Source organism: Vidua chalybeata, chromosome 3 (assembly GCF_026979565.1).
Source record: "Vidua chalybeata isolate OUT-0048 chromosome 3, bVidCha1 merged haplotype, whole genome shotgun sequence".
Taxonomy (NCBI): domain Eukaryota; kingdom Metazoa; phylum Chordata; class Aves; order Passeriformes; family Viduidae; genus Vidua; species Vidua chalybeata.
Genome location: NC_071532.1, coordinates 73,029,466 through 73,045,653, shown reverse-complemented (window position 1 = coordinate 73,045,653; position 16,188 = coordinate 73,029,466). Strand labels below are relative to the sequence as shown.

At 38.1% G+C, this 16,188-nt stretch overlaps 1 protein-coding gene across 5 annotated transcripts in view; it reads right to left on the bottom strand.

The window, feature by feature from the left end:
- Nucleotides 1-16,188, bottom strand: part of USP45 (ubiquitin specific peptidase 45) — a 50,916-nt gene that overhangs the window by 11,120 nt on the left and 23,608 nt on the right. For 3 of the 5 annotated variants that reach the window (XM_053936824.1, XM_053936823.1, XM_053936822.1), the window contains exons 7-10: nucleotides 15,041-15,136; nucleotides 12,817-12,947; nucleotides 4,154-4,241; nucleotides 737-818 (exon numbers count right to left, since the gene is read on the bottom strand). In XM_053936824.1, the coding sequence (XP_053792799.1) occupies nucleotides 737-818; nucleotides 4,154-4,241; nucleotides 12,817-12,947; nucleotides 15,041-15,136 (397 nt within the window). Of the gene's footprint in view, nucleotides 1-736; nucleotides 819-4,153; nucleotides 4,242-10,516; nucleotides 10,894-12,816; nucleotides 12,948-15,040; nucleotides 15,137-16,188 lie in introns of those variants that run through there. The other 2 variants (XM_053936826.1, XM_053936825.1) reach the window with 2 other exon arrangements.

Genomic DNA, 16,188 nt, shown 5'->3' with positions numbered 1-16,188 from the left:
CAGTAATAATATTGTATCTCTTAAGAAGAAGCTTTTTAAATCTCAGTTTTCTTTTGAACAAATAATATTGCATTGCCTTGATATAGACACTGGGGTAAACAGAGAGATTCTCACCCTTTCAAAATGGTTTTTGCAACTGTAATGCTCTAAAACATAACAAAAACCTTTTCTAATACATCTTTATGCCTTAACTTTTGCAGATTTGGGAAGGATGACTTACAAAAGATCTTAATCATTAGGACTTTAATTTAAACAAAATCCCCCAAATTACAACTACTGAATTAACAAACACATGAAAAAAAAAACCACAAAAACCTCTTACTTTGAAACAAAAACACCTTTAGAAACAGCTGCCTATCTTGACTTTGTAATTGTATTTACAGTGCTCACAGTACAAGTCAACTGACAGAAATCAGTTTTATTTATGGAAAGTGGTCTCTCTGAGCATAAAGTAATTATGACTATGTAACAAATATAGAGCAGGCTATTTTAGAAAACAAAATTAAATTCTACCTATCGTTAAGAGATGGGGAGCCTTTCTCCTGGATACATAGATGCAAGTCAGCACACACTAAGCTCTCTACACTTTAGGAATGCACTAGGCGGCACTAGAGTAACACAGAATAAAGTCTGGCCATTACAGCACTTCAGACCTCCTGTTCCCAATAGGCAGTTCTGATGAATGGTATTTAAAGACTAGTGCAGTTTTAGAAGTTTTCAATAAAGAGTTGCATACCTTTGACTTTTCTTCTAGTTTCTTCATCTGCTGTCTTAGTGGTTGGGTTATTGAATGCTTTTAAGATACCAGTTTGTATACGCTAGAAGTAAAAATAAAACCAAGTATTTTAAGTGTAAACATTCTAAAAACTAGTCATGTATGATTAGATTTTCTTTTGTCTTATTTCCATAAAATAAATGTAATCTAATATTGTAAAACTATTGTTGTTATTCACTAACAATGTCAAAACTATATGAGCTTAACTTTAGTAGATAATCATCCAAAAATGTCCTTCCCTTAAAAGGGAATTTCCCATCATAGGGCACTTCACAGGTTATCAAGAAACGATGAGATTTTCAGTGAACTAATGCTATCCATTATCCATTTCTCCCACTGCAAATGGACTTACACTGATGGACTAGGATACAAAATACTTAGAAGGCAGCTAAGAGTCATTCACTAGCCAAAATTCAGTGACTGTGTTTGGGCAGTATTTTTATCACTTCTGTTTATTTTCTAACACTGCCAGATCCAGAGGTATGTTAGAAAACCTTAGAAGAGAAAGAAAACTTCTCATGAATTCATGTAAATGTTACCAACATTTACTGAAAAAAAAAAAAAAATCCTAAAAACTACAGTTTTGAAAGAAGGATCAGAAAGAAGAGAATTAATTAATGAGTTGTAGCTGCCCCTCCAGACAGGGGGTGCTTCCCCCTGCAGTTATTTCTCAGCAGCCTGGAGGTGAAGAGGCATTGTATTCCTGGCAGCAGCACTGCATGGGCTGGTAGAAAAGCCCAAGCTCTGACATGCTGCAGAGAGGGAAGCAGGAAGATGAATCAGGTCCCCTGACTCTAACTACCATGCATGACCTGTGCTTTCCCTTCTCCTGGCAAATGTTCTGTCTCTCTGATCCACAGACTCTAGTAACATGTATGAGTCTCCCTTGTTGGTGTGCAAATGACATTTATAATTAAATACTGAAGTCACACTTAGAGCAAAGTACCATTCTAAGAGACAAATACCAAACCTTCTGCAAGCAACTCTCTAACAGGAAAAGATTAATAGATGGCTCTAGTTTCCAGGCAGCACAGCACACTTCCAAGCCACATATCACTGTAGTGTGAGGATGACAGACAGTGTCAGAGGTTTGGTTTCCAGTTCAGGCACCCATCACACCAAGTCATACTCCGACCTTATGAGTATGTGACCTGGCTTGTGAATTAACTCCCGCTGCCCTGAGCTCAGCTTTGTTCATCTTAAAGCCAACAATATACTAAAAGGATTAATCAATAGGTAATTCATGAAGTTGAGCACCATAAATGGGTTTAGGGCCATAAGCAACCCTTTTGTTGGGATTAGCTCGTTGAACCATTTATTTAGGTCAAAGAAAGACATAGTCTTTGAATGGGCAGGGTGCTGTGGACAATGGCAGCAGACATTAATCAATTAGCAGCAGGGTTCAGCCACTTCAGGCCCCGGTGTGAAACCATCTCCAGCCCACATTGCTGGAGACAGCAGACGCTATGTCATCTTTATTGTTATATGGCCAAGCTTTTAGCTGAAAAGTCCACTTGTGTACACTTTCTAACTTTTTTCCTCAGGAATATGACAAAGTTCAGCACTGGTGTCAGATACAAACACAAAACCACACAGAAGAGGCAAAAGTATAACAGGATTTTTGGTTAGCTCCTGAAACTTATGTATGATACGTATTTCTCATCCAAGCTAAGGGTTTAAAAACAACTCATCCTGACAGAGATAGGGAAGCAGGGATGGCTGGGCTCCTGCCTGTGCCCAGCTGGTTGTCTGCCATCTACAGACCTGAAATATGGGATAATTAAAAAAAAAAACAGAGAGAGGGGGAGGGAGAGAGCTTTTACTAGTACTGTCGGTGGCAGAGCACCCCGAGGTGATAAAGATGTGTTTGCAGTCATGCACCATTAGGGCAGCAGTGGGATGTAATTGCAGGGCAGGGTGGCACCCACATCTCTCTGCCTGTTGATGGAGTGGATCACTGTAAATTCTTACCATCTTCCATCACTCTTTTGATGTAGGTACTGTAGCTGTCATTGCTCTCTAATAATAAATGATTTAAAAGACAAATGCTAATGCAGGTTATTGCAATGATGGCACATCCACTGGTGAAGCTGACAGAAGACTGACTTGAGGGGAAAGCACAAGCACCTCCTGGAGAAGCAGCTTAGTTGTTGTAATAATCCTGCTTTCTGTGATTCCTCCTTTGTCAAGAAAACATCGTTTTCACCTTTTATTACATGCAAACAAAAAAAAAAGTTTCCCTCTGCTGCAAAAATGTAACAACTGTTTTCTAATTGAAGTCAGCTGCTTCTGTTGTGTACACTGCTCAAGACATCATTTTCTAAGCGTGTGTGTCAAGGTTTGACTGTTTCTTCTTGCAGTTCAGTTCTGTTTATAATCAAGAATGCTGACAAGACCAATAAATATTCATATTCTGGCAGGATGGGGATTTGTTCAGCTCTACTGTAGTGCCAGGAACCAGGCTCAGACACAGCTTTACATCTTATCTGTGAGATAATTCAGCTCAGGATCATGACATTCATTGGGCTACTAAATGAAAGGGAAGAGGAAGTATTCTGGTCAGTACAAGATTTAAGGCCTTCCTTTAGAGGAGGCCTAGAAAAGGCTATTTACCACAAAGTATCATCTGAAAAGAAGGGTCCAAGACTAAGTCAGACAGATTAAATCTGATATGGTCAAAATAGCAACCAAACACTCCCTTTCTTGCATGAACAATGTAGGAAGCACAAATAATGAAGGAAAAGAAACAAAAAAAAAACTCACACAGTGACATTTTCAATATAACAAACTCCTTCTATACTTCACATACTTGGATGTAGATTCTAAGCAATGAAAAGCAGCACCTTATTGATAAAGCAAGGAGTTCTTCACACTTTCAAGAGACACAAGAAACTTTGCAAGATTTTCCCCCCTCTCCCCGCAATTTTCAGTGAAAATTTTTGGTTAAAGTTATGGGCAGGGACATAGCTAAGAACTGCTAGTTTTTGATCCAAAGCTTTAAAAATTCACTTTGCCAGCTAACACAGAGGTCCTACCTTTACTTTCTTGATGTCTCAGATGTCCTTTTTTTCCTTCTTTTCCTTTTTTTAAAGGCAAATTCCTAAAGTTGTCGTGTTCTACTTATCATATTCCTTCTACTAACTTTGATTCCAATCAACTATTGGAATCAACTATTGGATTGGAAACTTTGATTCCAATCAACTATTTTAATAAATCAACATGAACATAATTAAGTATCTTTCAAAAAAGTTATTTTCTCAAGATAATGAAAATAGACACTCCTGCTTCGCTACATACATCTTTAAAACATTGGGAGCACAAAGAACATTGAAGCAATGACTAGTAGTTCACTTTTAAAAGACACACAAAAGCCATTACTTTTGTCTCCTCGATCCTGATTGCATCCAACAGATAGTGCAGAAGCTCTTGGCTGTCCTGCTGCTGGAACCCCTTAAATCGAGGAGCCCTATGAAAGAAACAGTAAAGAATTTTAAATTATCTTGGGATATTCTTAACAAGACAACGACAACATCAGACACTTTGCTGGGGTACAAATAGGTACAATCCCTGCAGAACCTCACGGGGCTTTAGGAAGGTCCTGGAGCAGCAGGCAATTTTGCCAACAAGGCTGCACTTTAACCTGCATTGCAGTTTGACTCTAGGGAGTAAGGGTTGACTAAAATACAGATTTGCCAGTAGAGTTTCATCCATGCTAGCAGCCCTTTCCTGACAGACTACACCAGTAATTCTGTACCACTAGACATTCCCAACATCATGGAAGAGAGAGAAGGAAGATTTTCCAAGTGCTTAAACTCCTTTGTTGTCTCACCCTTTTCTTAATTGAGGAGAAATCTCAAATGTGCATAACCAGTCCTTTTAGACCACCAGCAGCATCCACATCACCCTCAGAAGCCCGACAAGGAAAAATGTCTCTTTCTGACTATGCTCCCATTTACACTGGTGATCTTTTAGGCAACTGCACAGGGGTACTGTTGCATCAGTTCTGAGACAGCCATTCAGTAGCATCAATCACTACTATTCAAGAACTGTTGAATTCTTTTTTTACTATTCACAGCATCTAAATGTACTCTACATTTCAGGCATAGATTAAATAGAAATTAGAAAAAATAAACTTATGAATACATAGATAGATCCTTAAGGTGATTCTTAAAGATACATCCTTCTCCTTACCACAGCCAGAAGGCTCCTAATAAACAGTTTGACTCTTCAGAATCTTGCAACCCCAAATGAATGAATAGTATTCACTATTAACACATCTCTGTTCACATTAAGTGTAAATGACTGGCCAAACTATACCTGTCTTTCCTGGCAGGTTACTCTTCAGATCTTTAATTACAGTCTTGAACTACTTAATCTAAAATGAGATTCCACAGAATCACAAGGGGTTGGAAGAGACCATTGGAGGTCACCTAACCCAACCTGCCTGACCAAGCAGGGTCCCCTAAAGCAAGTTGCTCAGGATTGCAACACGTAGGTTTCTGAATTTCCAGCAATGCCACCAAATGGCAGCTGTGACTCTTGCTGCAGAATGAGGTGAGCACACACAGGCCTAACCACGTGCACCCCTTCCAAAATCTAGCACAGGGGACAACTGGAGTAGCATAGCTCAAACAGGAGTTTTATCAAACTGGCAGAGCAGCCAGAAAAACCAATACTCACTCAGCTCCTCACTTTTATTTAACACACATTGAAGCAGTTTTCACTCTGAGCTGTGCATTGCATGCTGCAGCTAGCTAGTACACAGAGCTGCAAATACATATTGCTATTTCCCCTGGCACAATGATCTCACTTGCCCAGCAGAGCTCTTCAGCTGTTCAGGGCTCTTGAGGGTTAGTGAGGCTTCCATCCCACTCATACACTAAAGCTGCTCAGATTTGCCTTAGAAGCTTGTGCTCATGGACAGGAGAAATTGAAGGTGATCAGAAAACACCCCAGATGTGCAATGTTCCCACAACAGTAAAGTGTAAGCTGGGCAAGGTGGCAAGACACCAAGTCAGGGCACAGCAGACATGGGCTACAGGCAGGATAGTGACACAGGGTCTCAGCTTTGAACCGCTCCCCGCAGGCACTTTGGGGTGTAACTGGGGAAGGACTGAAGGTGACAACTCAAATGTCTAAGGTCAATGCCTAAAATTAAGTGGAACTAATCTGGACCTGCATATGCAAAACAACATGTTCACATTTACAAATCAGATACTTTCACATTTGCCTTTCATATCTAGTTTCTGAAACAAAGTTGACAATATCCCTAGTTTAAAATGATGTAATGATGCTACTGTACTGTGAGGCTTACTATAAAATCTGGAATCAGTAGAGAGGGTGACTTTATTAAGCCTTCTTCTGAAAATGATTTTTTTTTTCATGAGCAAGTCAACCTCAAAAATTAATTTCAAAATTTAAAAACTGAAATAAACTTAAAAATTAAATATTTTGTTTAATATTCCTAAAATGCCACCTTTTCTTCTATTAAAATCATATGGTTTATTTCTAATAAATTTGATTATAAATTGCAAATACTTTCTGAAAAGCACTGAACCTTTATTTTGGTTCCAATAAAATACTCAATATGCATTAAAAAAATAAATAACATATGTAGCTGCATGCATGTTCGCATGCAAGCACAGTTTCACTTTTCAATTTGCCAAAACAGTTTTCTCTCACTAAATGTCCAGGAATCTGAAAAAACCCAGATGCCAAAATCAGTTTAATTCTGAGAAATCTGGATAGATAACCACAGTATTATCATTAATTTATGAGAAATTTCTTGTTTTCCTGAGGCAGTGAGAATCAATGAGAATATTAAGCCCATCTCCTACAATACAGGCACATTAATAGCTCCACTATAGCAAGAAAACCCTCCACATATACATCTTCTGGATCCTGGTACTAATATGGATTTTATTATTTTTTGGCAACAAAAGCAGGACCTCTTCAAGAGACACTATAATAAAAGGGAAGAAAAATTAATAATTACTTGACAAAAGAGCAAGCAAAAATTCCACCACTGTTACAGGAGGGGTTTTTTTTCATTGCAGAGACACCTCAAAGAACAAAATCTTCAATGCAAATCAGGAAAAAGCCCCACACATACTTTTTGTTACTGCAGTGTAACCTCCCACTGATGAATATACAAAATTCATTTCAGGTGCAAATTAATTTTCTAATTTGTATTTCAAAGTAAAATAATTTACCTGCACGTTCCACACAGTTTTATTAGCTTAAATTAAAGAAGAGGATATTAACTCAGCCATGGAAGTTTTTCATTTTGGTTTGTTTTGGGTTTTTTTCATTTTATTAGAACACAGTGCATTTACAAGCACAAGATTATTTAGGCTTCTCAGGGCCTGTACTAAATTTATATGCCTGATTTTAATGGAAACAAGGATGATGGAAATTTAACAGCTACCACTTTAAAGGTGAATTGGCAGGGAAAGTGACTTGTAAAGATTCCCTGTAAGGCTGAGTCATTTACTTGCACTGACAATTTATATCATTGTTAACACTGCTTAAAATATATTTAATCTGTCATTCATGTAGAAAGCATGCTATGTAAAGTTGCACATAATTCTAAATATCTCATGTTTTGTGGAAAAATATTTGAAATTAGTGCATTTGTTTTGGAGAGGGGAACCACAAGAGGAAACCGAAAAATAACAAAAAGAAAGGAGGGAATTTTACGCCTCATAATGCCTACACTTATAAACCAGTATGAGAGAAGAAAAAATAATTAATCCATGCTGATACACAGAAATCTGACAACTAAAAGATGTGTGCTCTCGTCTCCTTGAAAATATGCTTCAAGCAATATCCTTGGCAAAAGTGGGGGACTTGGAGATGGTTGGTTGAGTTGACCGCTCACAGATGTGCTGACATATGGAAGCCAGTGCCAATGCGATACAACCTGTTGTACAGTGTCAGCAGGATAATGACAGAACAGGTTGAACTCCTGCTAATGGCCATAAGTGGTGAAGGACAACTGTGACATCTACTAGCCTCTCGTTGCTCATCTGGAGACCAGTTATAATTGCCTGACTGTCAGTTAAAAAAATACTCTTCATGATGATCTGCTTCCTAGAATGCTGTAATAACAAGAACTACGTGGTAACATAGCATTTTAAAAAATAATAGTTTTAATTCCTATAATATATTCATTTGAGGGAAATTAAGCCATGCTTTAAAAGCAGAACTTGGATACAATTAAAGTCATTCAATCATACTGCACAGAGCTGACAGACTTTTACTGTCTTTAATAAAAATCTTCTCCAAAGTCATCCTTTCAAGAATTACAATCTTTGCGCAGAAGATAGCCTAATACCTTGGAAAATTTTAGAAACAACAATAAGCACTTGGAAACAGAAAACAGAAGATACTATTTGATTTTTTCCATAAGGCAACACGCACAGGAATCCTTTAATGCAGTACATTACACTACAGAGTTCTGCCTGGTAGGAGGTGCTTAGGAGGAGCCCAGCCAAACATGGGCTTGCCTCCACATGCAAGTAACAGATAACACCAGGCACAACTGTACTATCTCAAGGGCATGGATAGACAGCACTTAGCTCTCCTTTGGATGTACTGGCCGATTTATTTCACCTTTTTTGTCTCACCTTCCCCCAAAAGGGAAAATGAGATACCTCTACTTTCTTGCAGTGTGCCAGATCTAGTCTTTCTTCCTTTAAGTCCTGCTAAGATTTCCAGCAGCACTCTGCTCTGACAGCAAGTTCCATAGGTTAACCCTATAAAATACTAAAAAACCTCCTTTTTTTTTTTCCCTGGCTCTAAATCTTGCTTTTCAGTTTCACAGACAACTCCTTGAACTCTTATGAGGGCAATTAAAGAAGCACAGCTAATTTATCATTCATTGTTTTCTCTTACTGTCATGTCTTCTTTTCATGTTCTCTCCTGCCTGAACTCCCAATATTCAAGTCTCTGTCGACCTAAAGGCTTCCTATTTTTGTTACCCCTCCCTAAATTCTGGTTAACTGAAATGGAGAATACACTGCCAATGAACCTAATAAAATTACTGGCTTTCTTCTTCATTTTGTCTATAAACTCTGCTTACACAGCTCACCAATACCACACACTGAAAATACCTGTGTTCTCCAAAATGCTACACAGGTCTACCTTCTGAGCAGAACATAAAGCTCAGGAACACGTACAGATTGCTGCCAGCACACACTTTTACATGCAATTTGTTTACTTTGCACTCATAAACTTATTCCTAAAATTATGAAAACTCTGACAAAGTTTGCTGAAAAAAAAAGACATGCAATCTCTCAACTGCCGCTGCCCAGAGAAGCTGTAATCTCTTCTGTCAGAGCTCCTCAATATGACATAGCACCACCAGCAAGGCACATGGAGGCATGACAAGGACACAAAATAATCCCTAACTACTGGTCAAGCAAACAAACTGTGTGTTCTGCTGCTATTATACTTACATGGTAAAAGTCAAATGAGAAAAATAAACAAGCAAAAAAATCTTTTCTAAGAAGATTATTTTTCAATATCTTCTTAGATACCGCAGTATTATTTAAAAAGAAAAGGCTCAAAAAGACTCCTTAATGAGAAAAATCCTGTTTCTTTTATCGCTTATATCTTGTATAACATTACCTTAGTTTTCCTTAGCATTTCATCTCAGAAGTGACAAATGTGGAACTGTTTAAGTTTCCCCTCCAAAACTATCGTTCTGTTAATATCAACAGTCCTAACCACACATGACCTCCATTCTGGCAGTCCCACCTCTGCCTTCAGTTCTACCTTCTGCACATGAGAAGGAAGGATGAATAATGGTCTTTGAAGAATAAAGACCTATGTAGATTTTGTGAACACCAATAGAATCTTTGTTAGGGAAGTATTTTTTCCTGCATGGTAATGTAGCAATAATATATCACTATTAATAATTATTTAATGGAGGTTTGAAGCAGCTAAATTCTGTAACTCCTTTCTAGACTTATCACTTACATGCTGCAACATTTACTTGCTACACAAAACTAAGCTTTCTTCCACCAATAAAATTACTCAATCATAACAAATAAAGGAAATAAAATGTATGTCCTCTTAATACATCAGTGTTGCATTAGTCACTAACTCTCCAGATAAGTCAGAAGTCTGCAGTCCTGATATTCAGCATAGTGGAAAACCAACAGAAGGGCCCTGTAGCTATGCTCACAATCTGTCCTCACAAAACATCTGACAGCTGCAACACTAACAAAATTAACAGTGGATGAATTAGTACCAGACGCTAAACATTTGCTGGAGAAAGACTCATCCACTTCTTTTCTTCTTCTCCCCTTCTTCAACCTGGCTACTCCACCACTTGATAAAATTAACACTTGGTATCACTTTTTTCTTTTGTTATTTAATTAAAAAAAAGAGCAGCTTTCATACACAAGATTATGAACTTCATACCATGATTTCCTCAGACTCTTAAAGAAGCAGTTTGCAGTTGAAAATGACTGTGTTCCAGTTCTCTTACTGCTTTTGAGCAGTGAACATGTATCCACTTGCAGGTTTGGGATCCCACTCAGGGACAAGCCAGAGCTGCAGTTGAACAAGGCAGTGTCTGCACCCTTTTCTATCCTATATTATCTGTACAATCTCCTTCATAAATTCTTTACTGAATAAAGGTATGGTGATATACTGTATACTTGCACTGAGACAGTCTGTGATGGGGAAAGAATGAATTTAAAAAAAAAAAAAAAAAGAAAAAGAGGTTGCAACTGGAGTCAGCAAACTTTTATGTAATATATAAACCCAAAACATTACTATCAGAATAGCATTGCCCTTCCCCATGTCCTTCTCCCTGGTAGCTGTGTCAGTGTAGTTCTTCCTTTTACACATTCATCCTGTCATCTCTTTAGGAAACTTGTTGTTTGAGCTTTGCTTGCTGAATAAAAGGAGTTTGTGCTAATGCAATACGAAGACCACAGGCAGTGCCTGCCTCTAGGATTACTTCATTAACACAACCTCTTGGCAGCCCTCAAGAAGCAGTTTTACAGAGAATGCTGCAGTAACACAGACTTCTTCCTAGCTGAAACTCCTGCATTCTTGCCTTGCTCTCTCTTGCATTTGAACTTCGATGAAAAATAGAAAGCCAGCTTGAAAACAAAAGAAAGAAAAAGGCTTTGTAAAAATGGCATGACAGAACACTGCATTCATACTGTTAAAGCTAATAAGTAGTAAATGTATTCAGTTTGCAAAGATAAAGATTTCCCATTCTCCTACTATTACCACTGCACACTGCTGAATTTTCTGAAACCCTCCCTTTCTTGTTTGTGTCACCAACAATGAGAAAACAATCCAAAGACCAAAACCTTCTGTCATATCTGTCCAGCCCCTCACTGCCCTTGAACATCTAACTTCCCACTAACAGGATGTGGCTGACACTTTTGTTGTTGATAGTAGAGCTAGTAAAGGATTTGTATCTAAGTGGTGTTCTGCAAAGATAACGAAAGTAAGAAGTAGGGATGAAGGCAAGTGATGGCAGGAGCTGGCAGATATATGTCTAAACAGCAAAAGTCTGCTGACCACATTAAAATGCTTCAATTTTAGCTGCTAGTTAAAGTGCATGCACACCTGAATGATTAAAAAACAACAACTGAACAACTAGATAGCTGAGATTTAATAGTGACATCGCTCAATGACTACAGACACACAGAGCAGACACAAAATACCTGTCACTTCTAGAAATACCATGCCATCTGAAGTACATTGTGATTATTTCACAATCAATTTGCTAAGGTGGGCTTCAAAATATGTTTTACATCATTTTTCCCCTTCAATCCTTAATATTAACTGGGAAAAAATACTAGTATTATTTAATAATTTTCCTTCCATTTCTCAGCCAAATTTAATTCTTACACTCACATTTTTTGAGAGAGCCTTGAAACACAAGGAGGAGTGAGAAAACAATATCGTTTTCTTCCCTGTATATTTTTCTTCCAGGTAGATAATGCTAAACAAAGAACACTGCTGTTTGACTCAAAAATGCTGTAAGGTAACTTTACACACATTTCCTTTTACAGCTCAAAAGAATCAAAAGGAAGACAAGTACAATAGAAAAAATATAATATTAAATTTCTGAAGCTGAATTTTGAGGATAAAGAAAAGGCAATGACTTGTTTCTTTACAGAATTAAATTGTCCCTGCTCTATTCGAAAAGCTTTTGTTTCTTTCTACCATATTTTAAATCCATTCCTGCTCAGTAAGATTGTCCTGGAACTCCGTGGTAGGAAGCTGCAACTTTCCTCCTAACTCTCCTGCTGTAGCAAATAAACTATCATGCAACATTATTCTTTTTTAAATATGAGATTCAGATACACCATCCTCCAGTTACTCTGCTTCTACAGATTCTGTTACTAGTAATTCAATGTTTCAATATTTGTATCAACTTTTTAGTAGGTCTTCTACAGGTGTTTTTAAATGCAAGATTGCTTGCATCATAATTTAAAGTACCTACAAAGCACCACTGTAAACATTTTCCATACCAAGAAACAGGAGTTTCTTTAGGGCTTGTAAGCTCTTTGCAATCTGCAGCCATATGCCATTTCAGTACTGCTTCAAGTCCTTACTTGTTAGACCCCTTTTAATTTTGAATTGATGCCAAGGTTAGACATCATAGCAGAAGTTCCCCATTTAAAATTTTACTCTTTTTTACAAAATACCTATGTACACTTTGTAGTGCACAGCTTTATGTTAACAAAAAACAAAACCTAGAAGGTAGTCCTATTTTCTTCAGTTTTACCATGCCCTCTTCTTCCCCCACACACTCAATTCAAAGCCTGTTGAATGTCCATGGTTATGAACTGGACCACACATTACACAGAGAGCAGGAACAACCCTGGCATGCAACAAGGAGTCCTTCAACTTTAAAACATGAAGGAGCTGTTTTCTGGACTGCCTGGCAAAAATCTAACAGTTTCTTTAGAAAGGACAACAGACACTGCACACTTAGAAACGCATCACTGGAAACTAAAATTAAAAAAATAAGTGAAAGATGAGCTTGAGGACACAATACATACTTTTGACAAAGCTGGCTGAACAGCACTTTAGGAGACAGAGGACCTTTTCCAGCCTCCCTCATGCTGTGAAGGAACAAGAACATTGCTGAAGTCAAAGGTCCCGGGCTGGACAGGTTTACCACCAAAGGATCCTTCAAAAACAAACGTAAATTACACATCAGATTTCAAAAGTAATGACACAAGACTTCTTTCAAGTTACTAGATACATGATAACAAGCAATGTAACTTTCAGTCTTAAGAGTGTTTCAGGGTTTTTGTTTTTTAAATATTGATATCATCCATTTGATTGAAATAATTTAAGAGCAGGCTTATTATTTAAGGAGTAATAGTTGCAAAACCAAACAATTCTTGGTTGTAACCAACAGCTTTGAAAACAGGCATGTCAATGAGCCAGTCTGGTTCTCACAAAAACAGGCAACCTTTGTATTACCTCCTACCCTCACATGCACTGAAATTCATCTGGACAGACAACCCAGGTGATCACCTCTGTGGGCCAGCCTAAGATTGTGCTCAGTGGCTCTCTGCTACCCAGCCTTAGGAATGGGGCATCCAGCTTCTCTGATCTGTGAGCCACACACTGAAATTTCCACACATCTGGCAGCCACAGAAACACAACCTGTTCCTCCACAAACCAGGTGCTGTGAGGGTACCAGCAGTGCTTCACAGCAAGGGCTGATGGCAGATCCCACATGTCCCCTGTGGCACTGAGAGACAGGCACAGGGTGCATCCTGCAGAGCCCCTCTTGGTATGATGTTCAGCCCAGCCAGCAGGTTCTGGATCTGGAAGGATCCAGTCAGCAGCCAATCAAGCCCATTTTAAAGCAGAATTTTAAAGTCCTGCACTGCTTATACACCACGTGTCACAACCACAGACCACCAGCTCTCCCTAACATGCTCCAAGGTTCCTATGTGCCCCCAGTGCTCCCTTCTAGCTGGCCTGACTCTCAGAGAAACAGATTACAAGTGCCAGATCAACACTTGGAGAGGGCAAGAAAGCAAATCCACACAAAGTGTAAGCAATATGGATACACACAAATATAAAGTATTTGCTTTATATGCACTAGCACAAGGTGGGAAAAGGCCCCTTACCAAGGAAGAAGCTGTAGGTTTCTACATTGCTATTAATTAGACTACTGCAGCCCTCTTATTCAATGTCAAATTCTGCACTGGCATACAAAGACCAGAAAACACAGTCTTTGCTCCAAAGACCTTATTTTCATTGTAAGCATTGTCATGAAATGAAAAATAAATCTTTCAACCTTATGGCTGTGCAAGTTACACATCAAGCATAAGCCAACACCCCACTGGCTTGCTAAGCCTTCGGGCAAAAACAAGCTCCAGACCTCTGCTGTGGCTCAGGATAACTTGGTGAAACATGTTGCTGCTCTGAACTGCCACTGGAGGAAATAAAGACAGCAATGCACTGAATTTCACACTGTTCTTGCCTGGAGAAGCTATGAACACCACCTACAGCAACACAGTGAAATCATCATCTTTTCAGAGGTATCTGAAACAGAATACCACTCCTCTACCCTCACTGCCACCAGAAAGTTCACAGCAAACAGCAGGAGAAAAAAGAAAAAATTAAGAAAAACTCCTCTGTAAACTATTTGCTTCAGCTAGCAGAGGAAAAGGGGTATTATCTTTATTGCCAATAACGTATAATGAAACCCCAAGTCTCTAAGACATGACTGGAACAGCAGGATATTCTTTGGATAATAGCGACAGGAGAGACTTTCCCATATGCCTGCAATGAGCTTGAGGACAAATTTGTTCCTCACTGAAATTTTGCTTCTCTCGTTTTAATCCCCTGGCCTGTGAAGCATGTAATAAACTTTACAGGCTTTATCAATGAAGGGCAGGGATGGACTAGAATAAAATATTTCACACACACTTTCTAGAGCCAAACACTATTTCCTGTATCATACATTCATACTAAAGAAATTAAACGCAAAGTAAAAACAAGCCAGATGCTCTTTCTTAAGGGAAGGCATTATTTGATACTTCAACATCACAAAAAGTGAAAGCAAGTAATTCTTCCTCCTTCTCCAGGGCTGAGTAATGACTTCTGTAAAAGAAATAAGTTCACAGGTAATGTAAATGCACTGAATAATTAAAATGTGAAAGAAATGGGAGAGTAACAGTGTGCCTTTAACGAAGATGTGATTTGCTCCAGCTTCTTTCCCACATTTTCCCAAATTTGTATTTCTCAGTGCATACTTACCAATTGAGAATCTGAAGTATGACAGATTTTTAACTTTGTTCCTTTCTCCTTTATCTCATACATCAGTTCATTTAGAACGTGAGTCTGTGCCAAGTTCTTAAAGAAAAAAAAAACCAAAACACCATGAGAAACATGCAGAGCGTTCAATTACAGAGTTGCTTTAGTTATATATTCTAGATTCAGGGGTACACCAAACCTGATATACCTTCATAACATGTAACTGAGGTTTAGATCCAACCACTAGAAACAGCAATAAAAAAATCACTGATTTGACTGTTTCTAAAATTGTATTTATTTCTTTTTCTGTAATTTCAAAATAGTTCACTAGTAATAACTTTTTTATTTATGTTGAGCAACAAGATTCTTTTGGGTTTTTTTTTTTGTTGTTTTTTTTTTTTTTTTTTTTTTTTTGGGATGAGGACATTATTATCAGAAACCATTTGCCTCTTTTAAACTCTGCAGTCCTTCTCACCATACCCCATGAAGCACAAAGGCTTTGGTACAATGAAAAGTATTACCCTTCTGAATTTAGGAAAGAAACCAACTCAACATATCTCATCTTTGTTTCTTTATTTTTGGTCAACTGTGACAGCAGATCACTTAGGCTTCTACAATGTGCTAAGTATGGACAGTTAACAATTTGCAGTTTTACTAACTGTTCAATGAGTTTTGCAATCAACATCATAAACACAAGGTGAGGTGTGTCAGTGCAGAAAACCTTTGTAGCAGTTTTCTTTCACTTTTCTGCAGACATAGAGATGTCTCTGCTTAGCTGACAAGCAACAGGATGGTGCAATATAAAACCCACTAAGGCTAATGCTTTTTTTGAGGATGCTGGATTGCTTGTACACTAAACATCAATAGATGTGTATTAGTATAGCTCATTCCTCTTATTGTAATCAGAAAAAAACACATAATCGATAAAAGTAATTTTATAACTGCATCCATTGTAGGGGTTGAAAATCATCCCAATGAATAGTGCAGACATTTACATTATGCACACAGTGCCACTATTCACATCACCAGTATGGTAGATACCCTGCATTAGTCATGACTAATAATGCTGAACTTCAAATAAAACCATATGCTACAGTACAACCCACACACGTACACAGTGTGTAAAACACTTGGCATTTTCACTTGTTTCA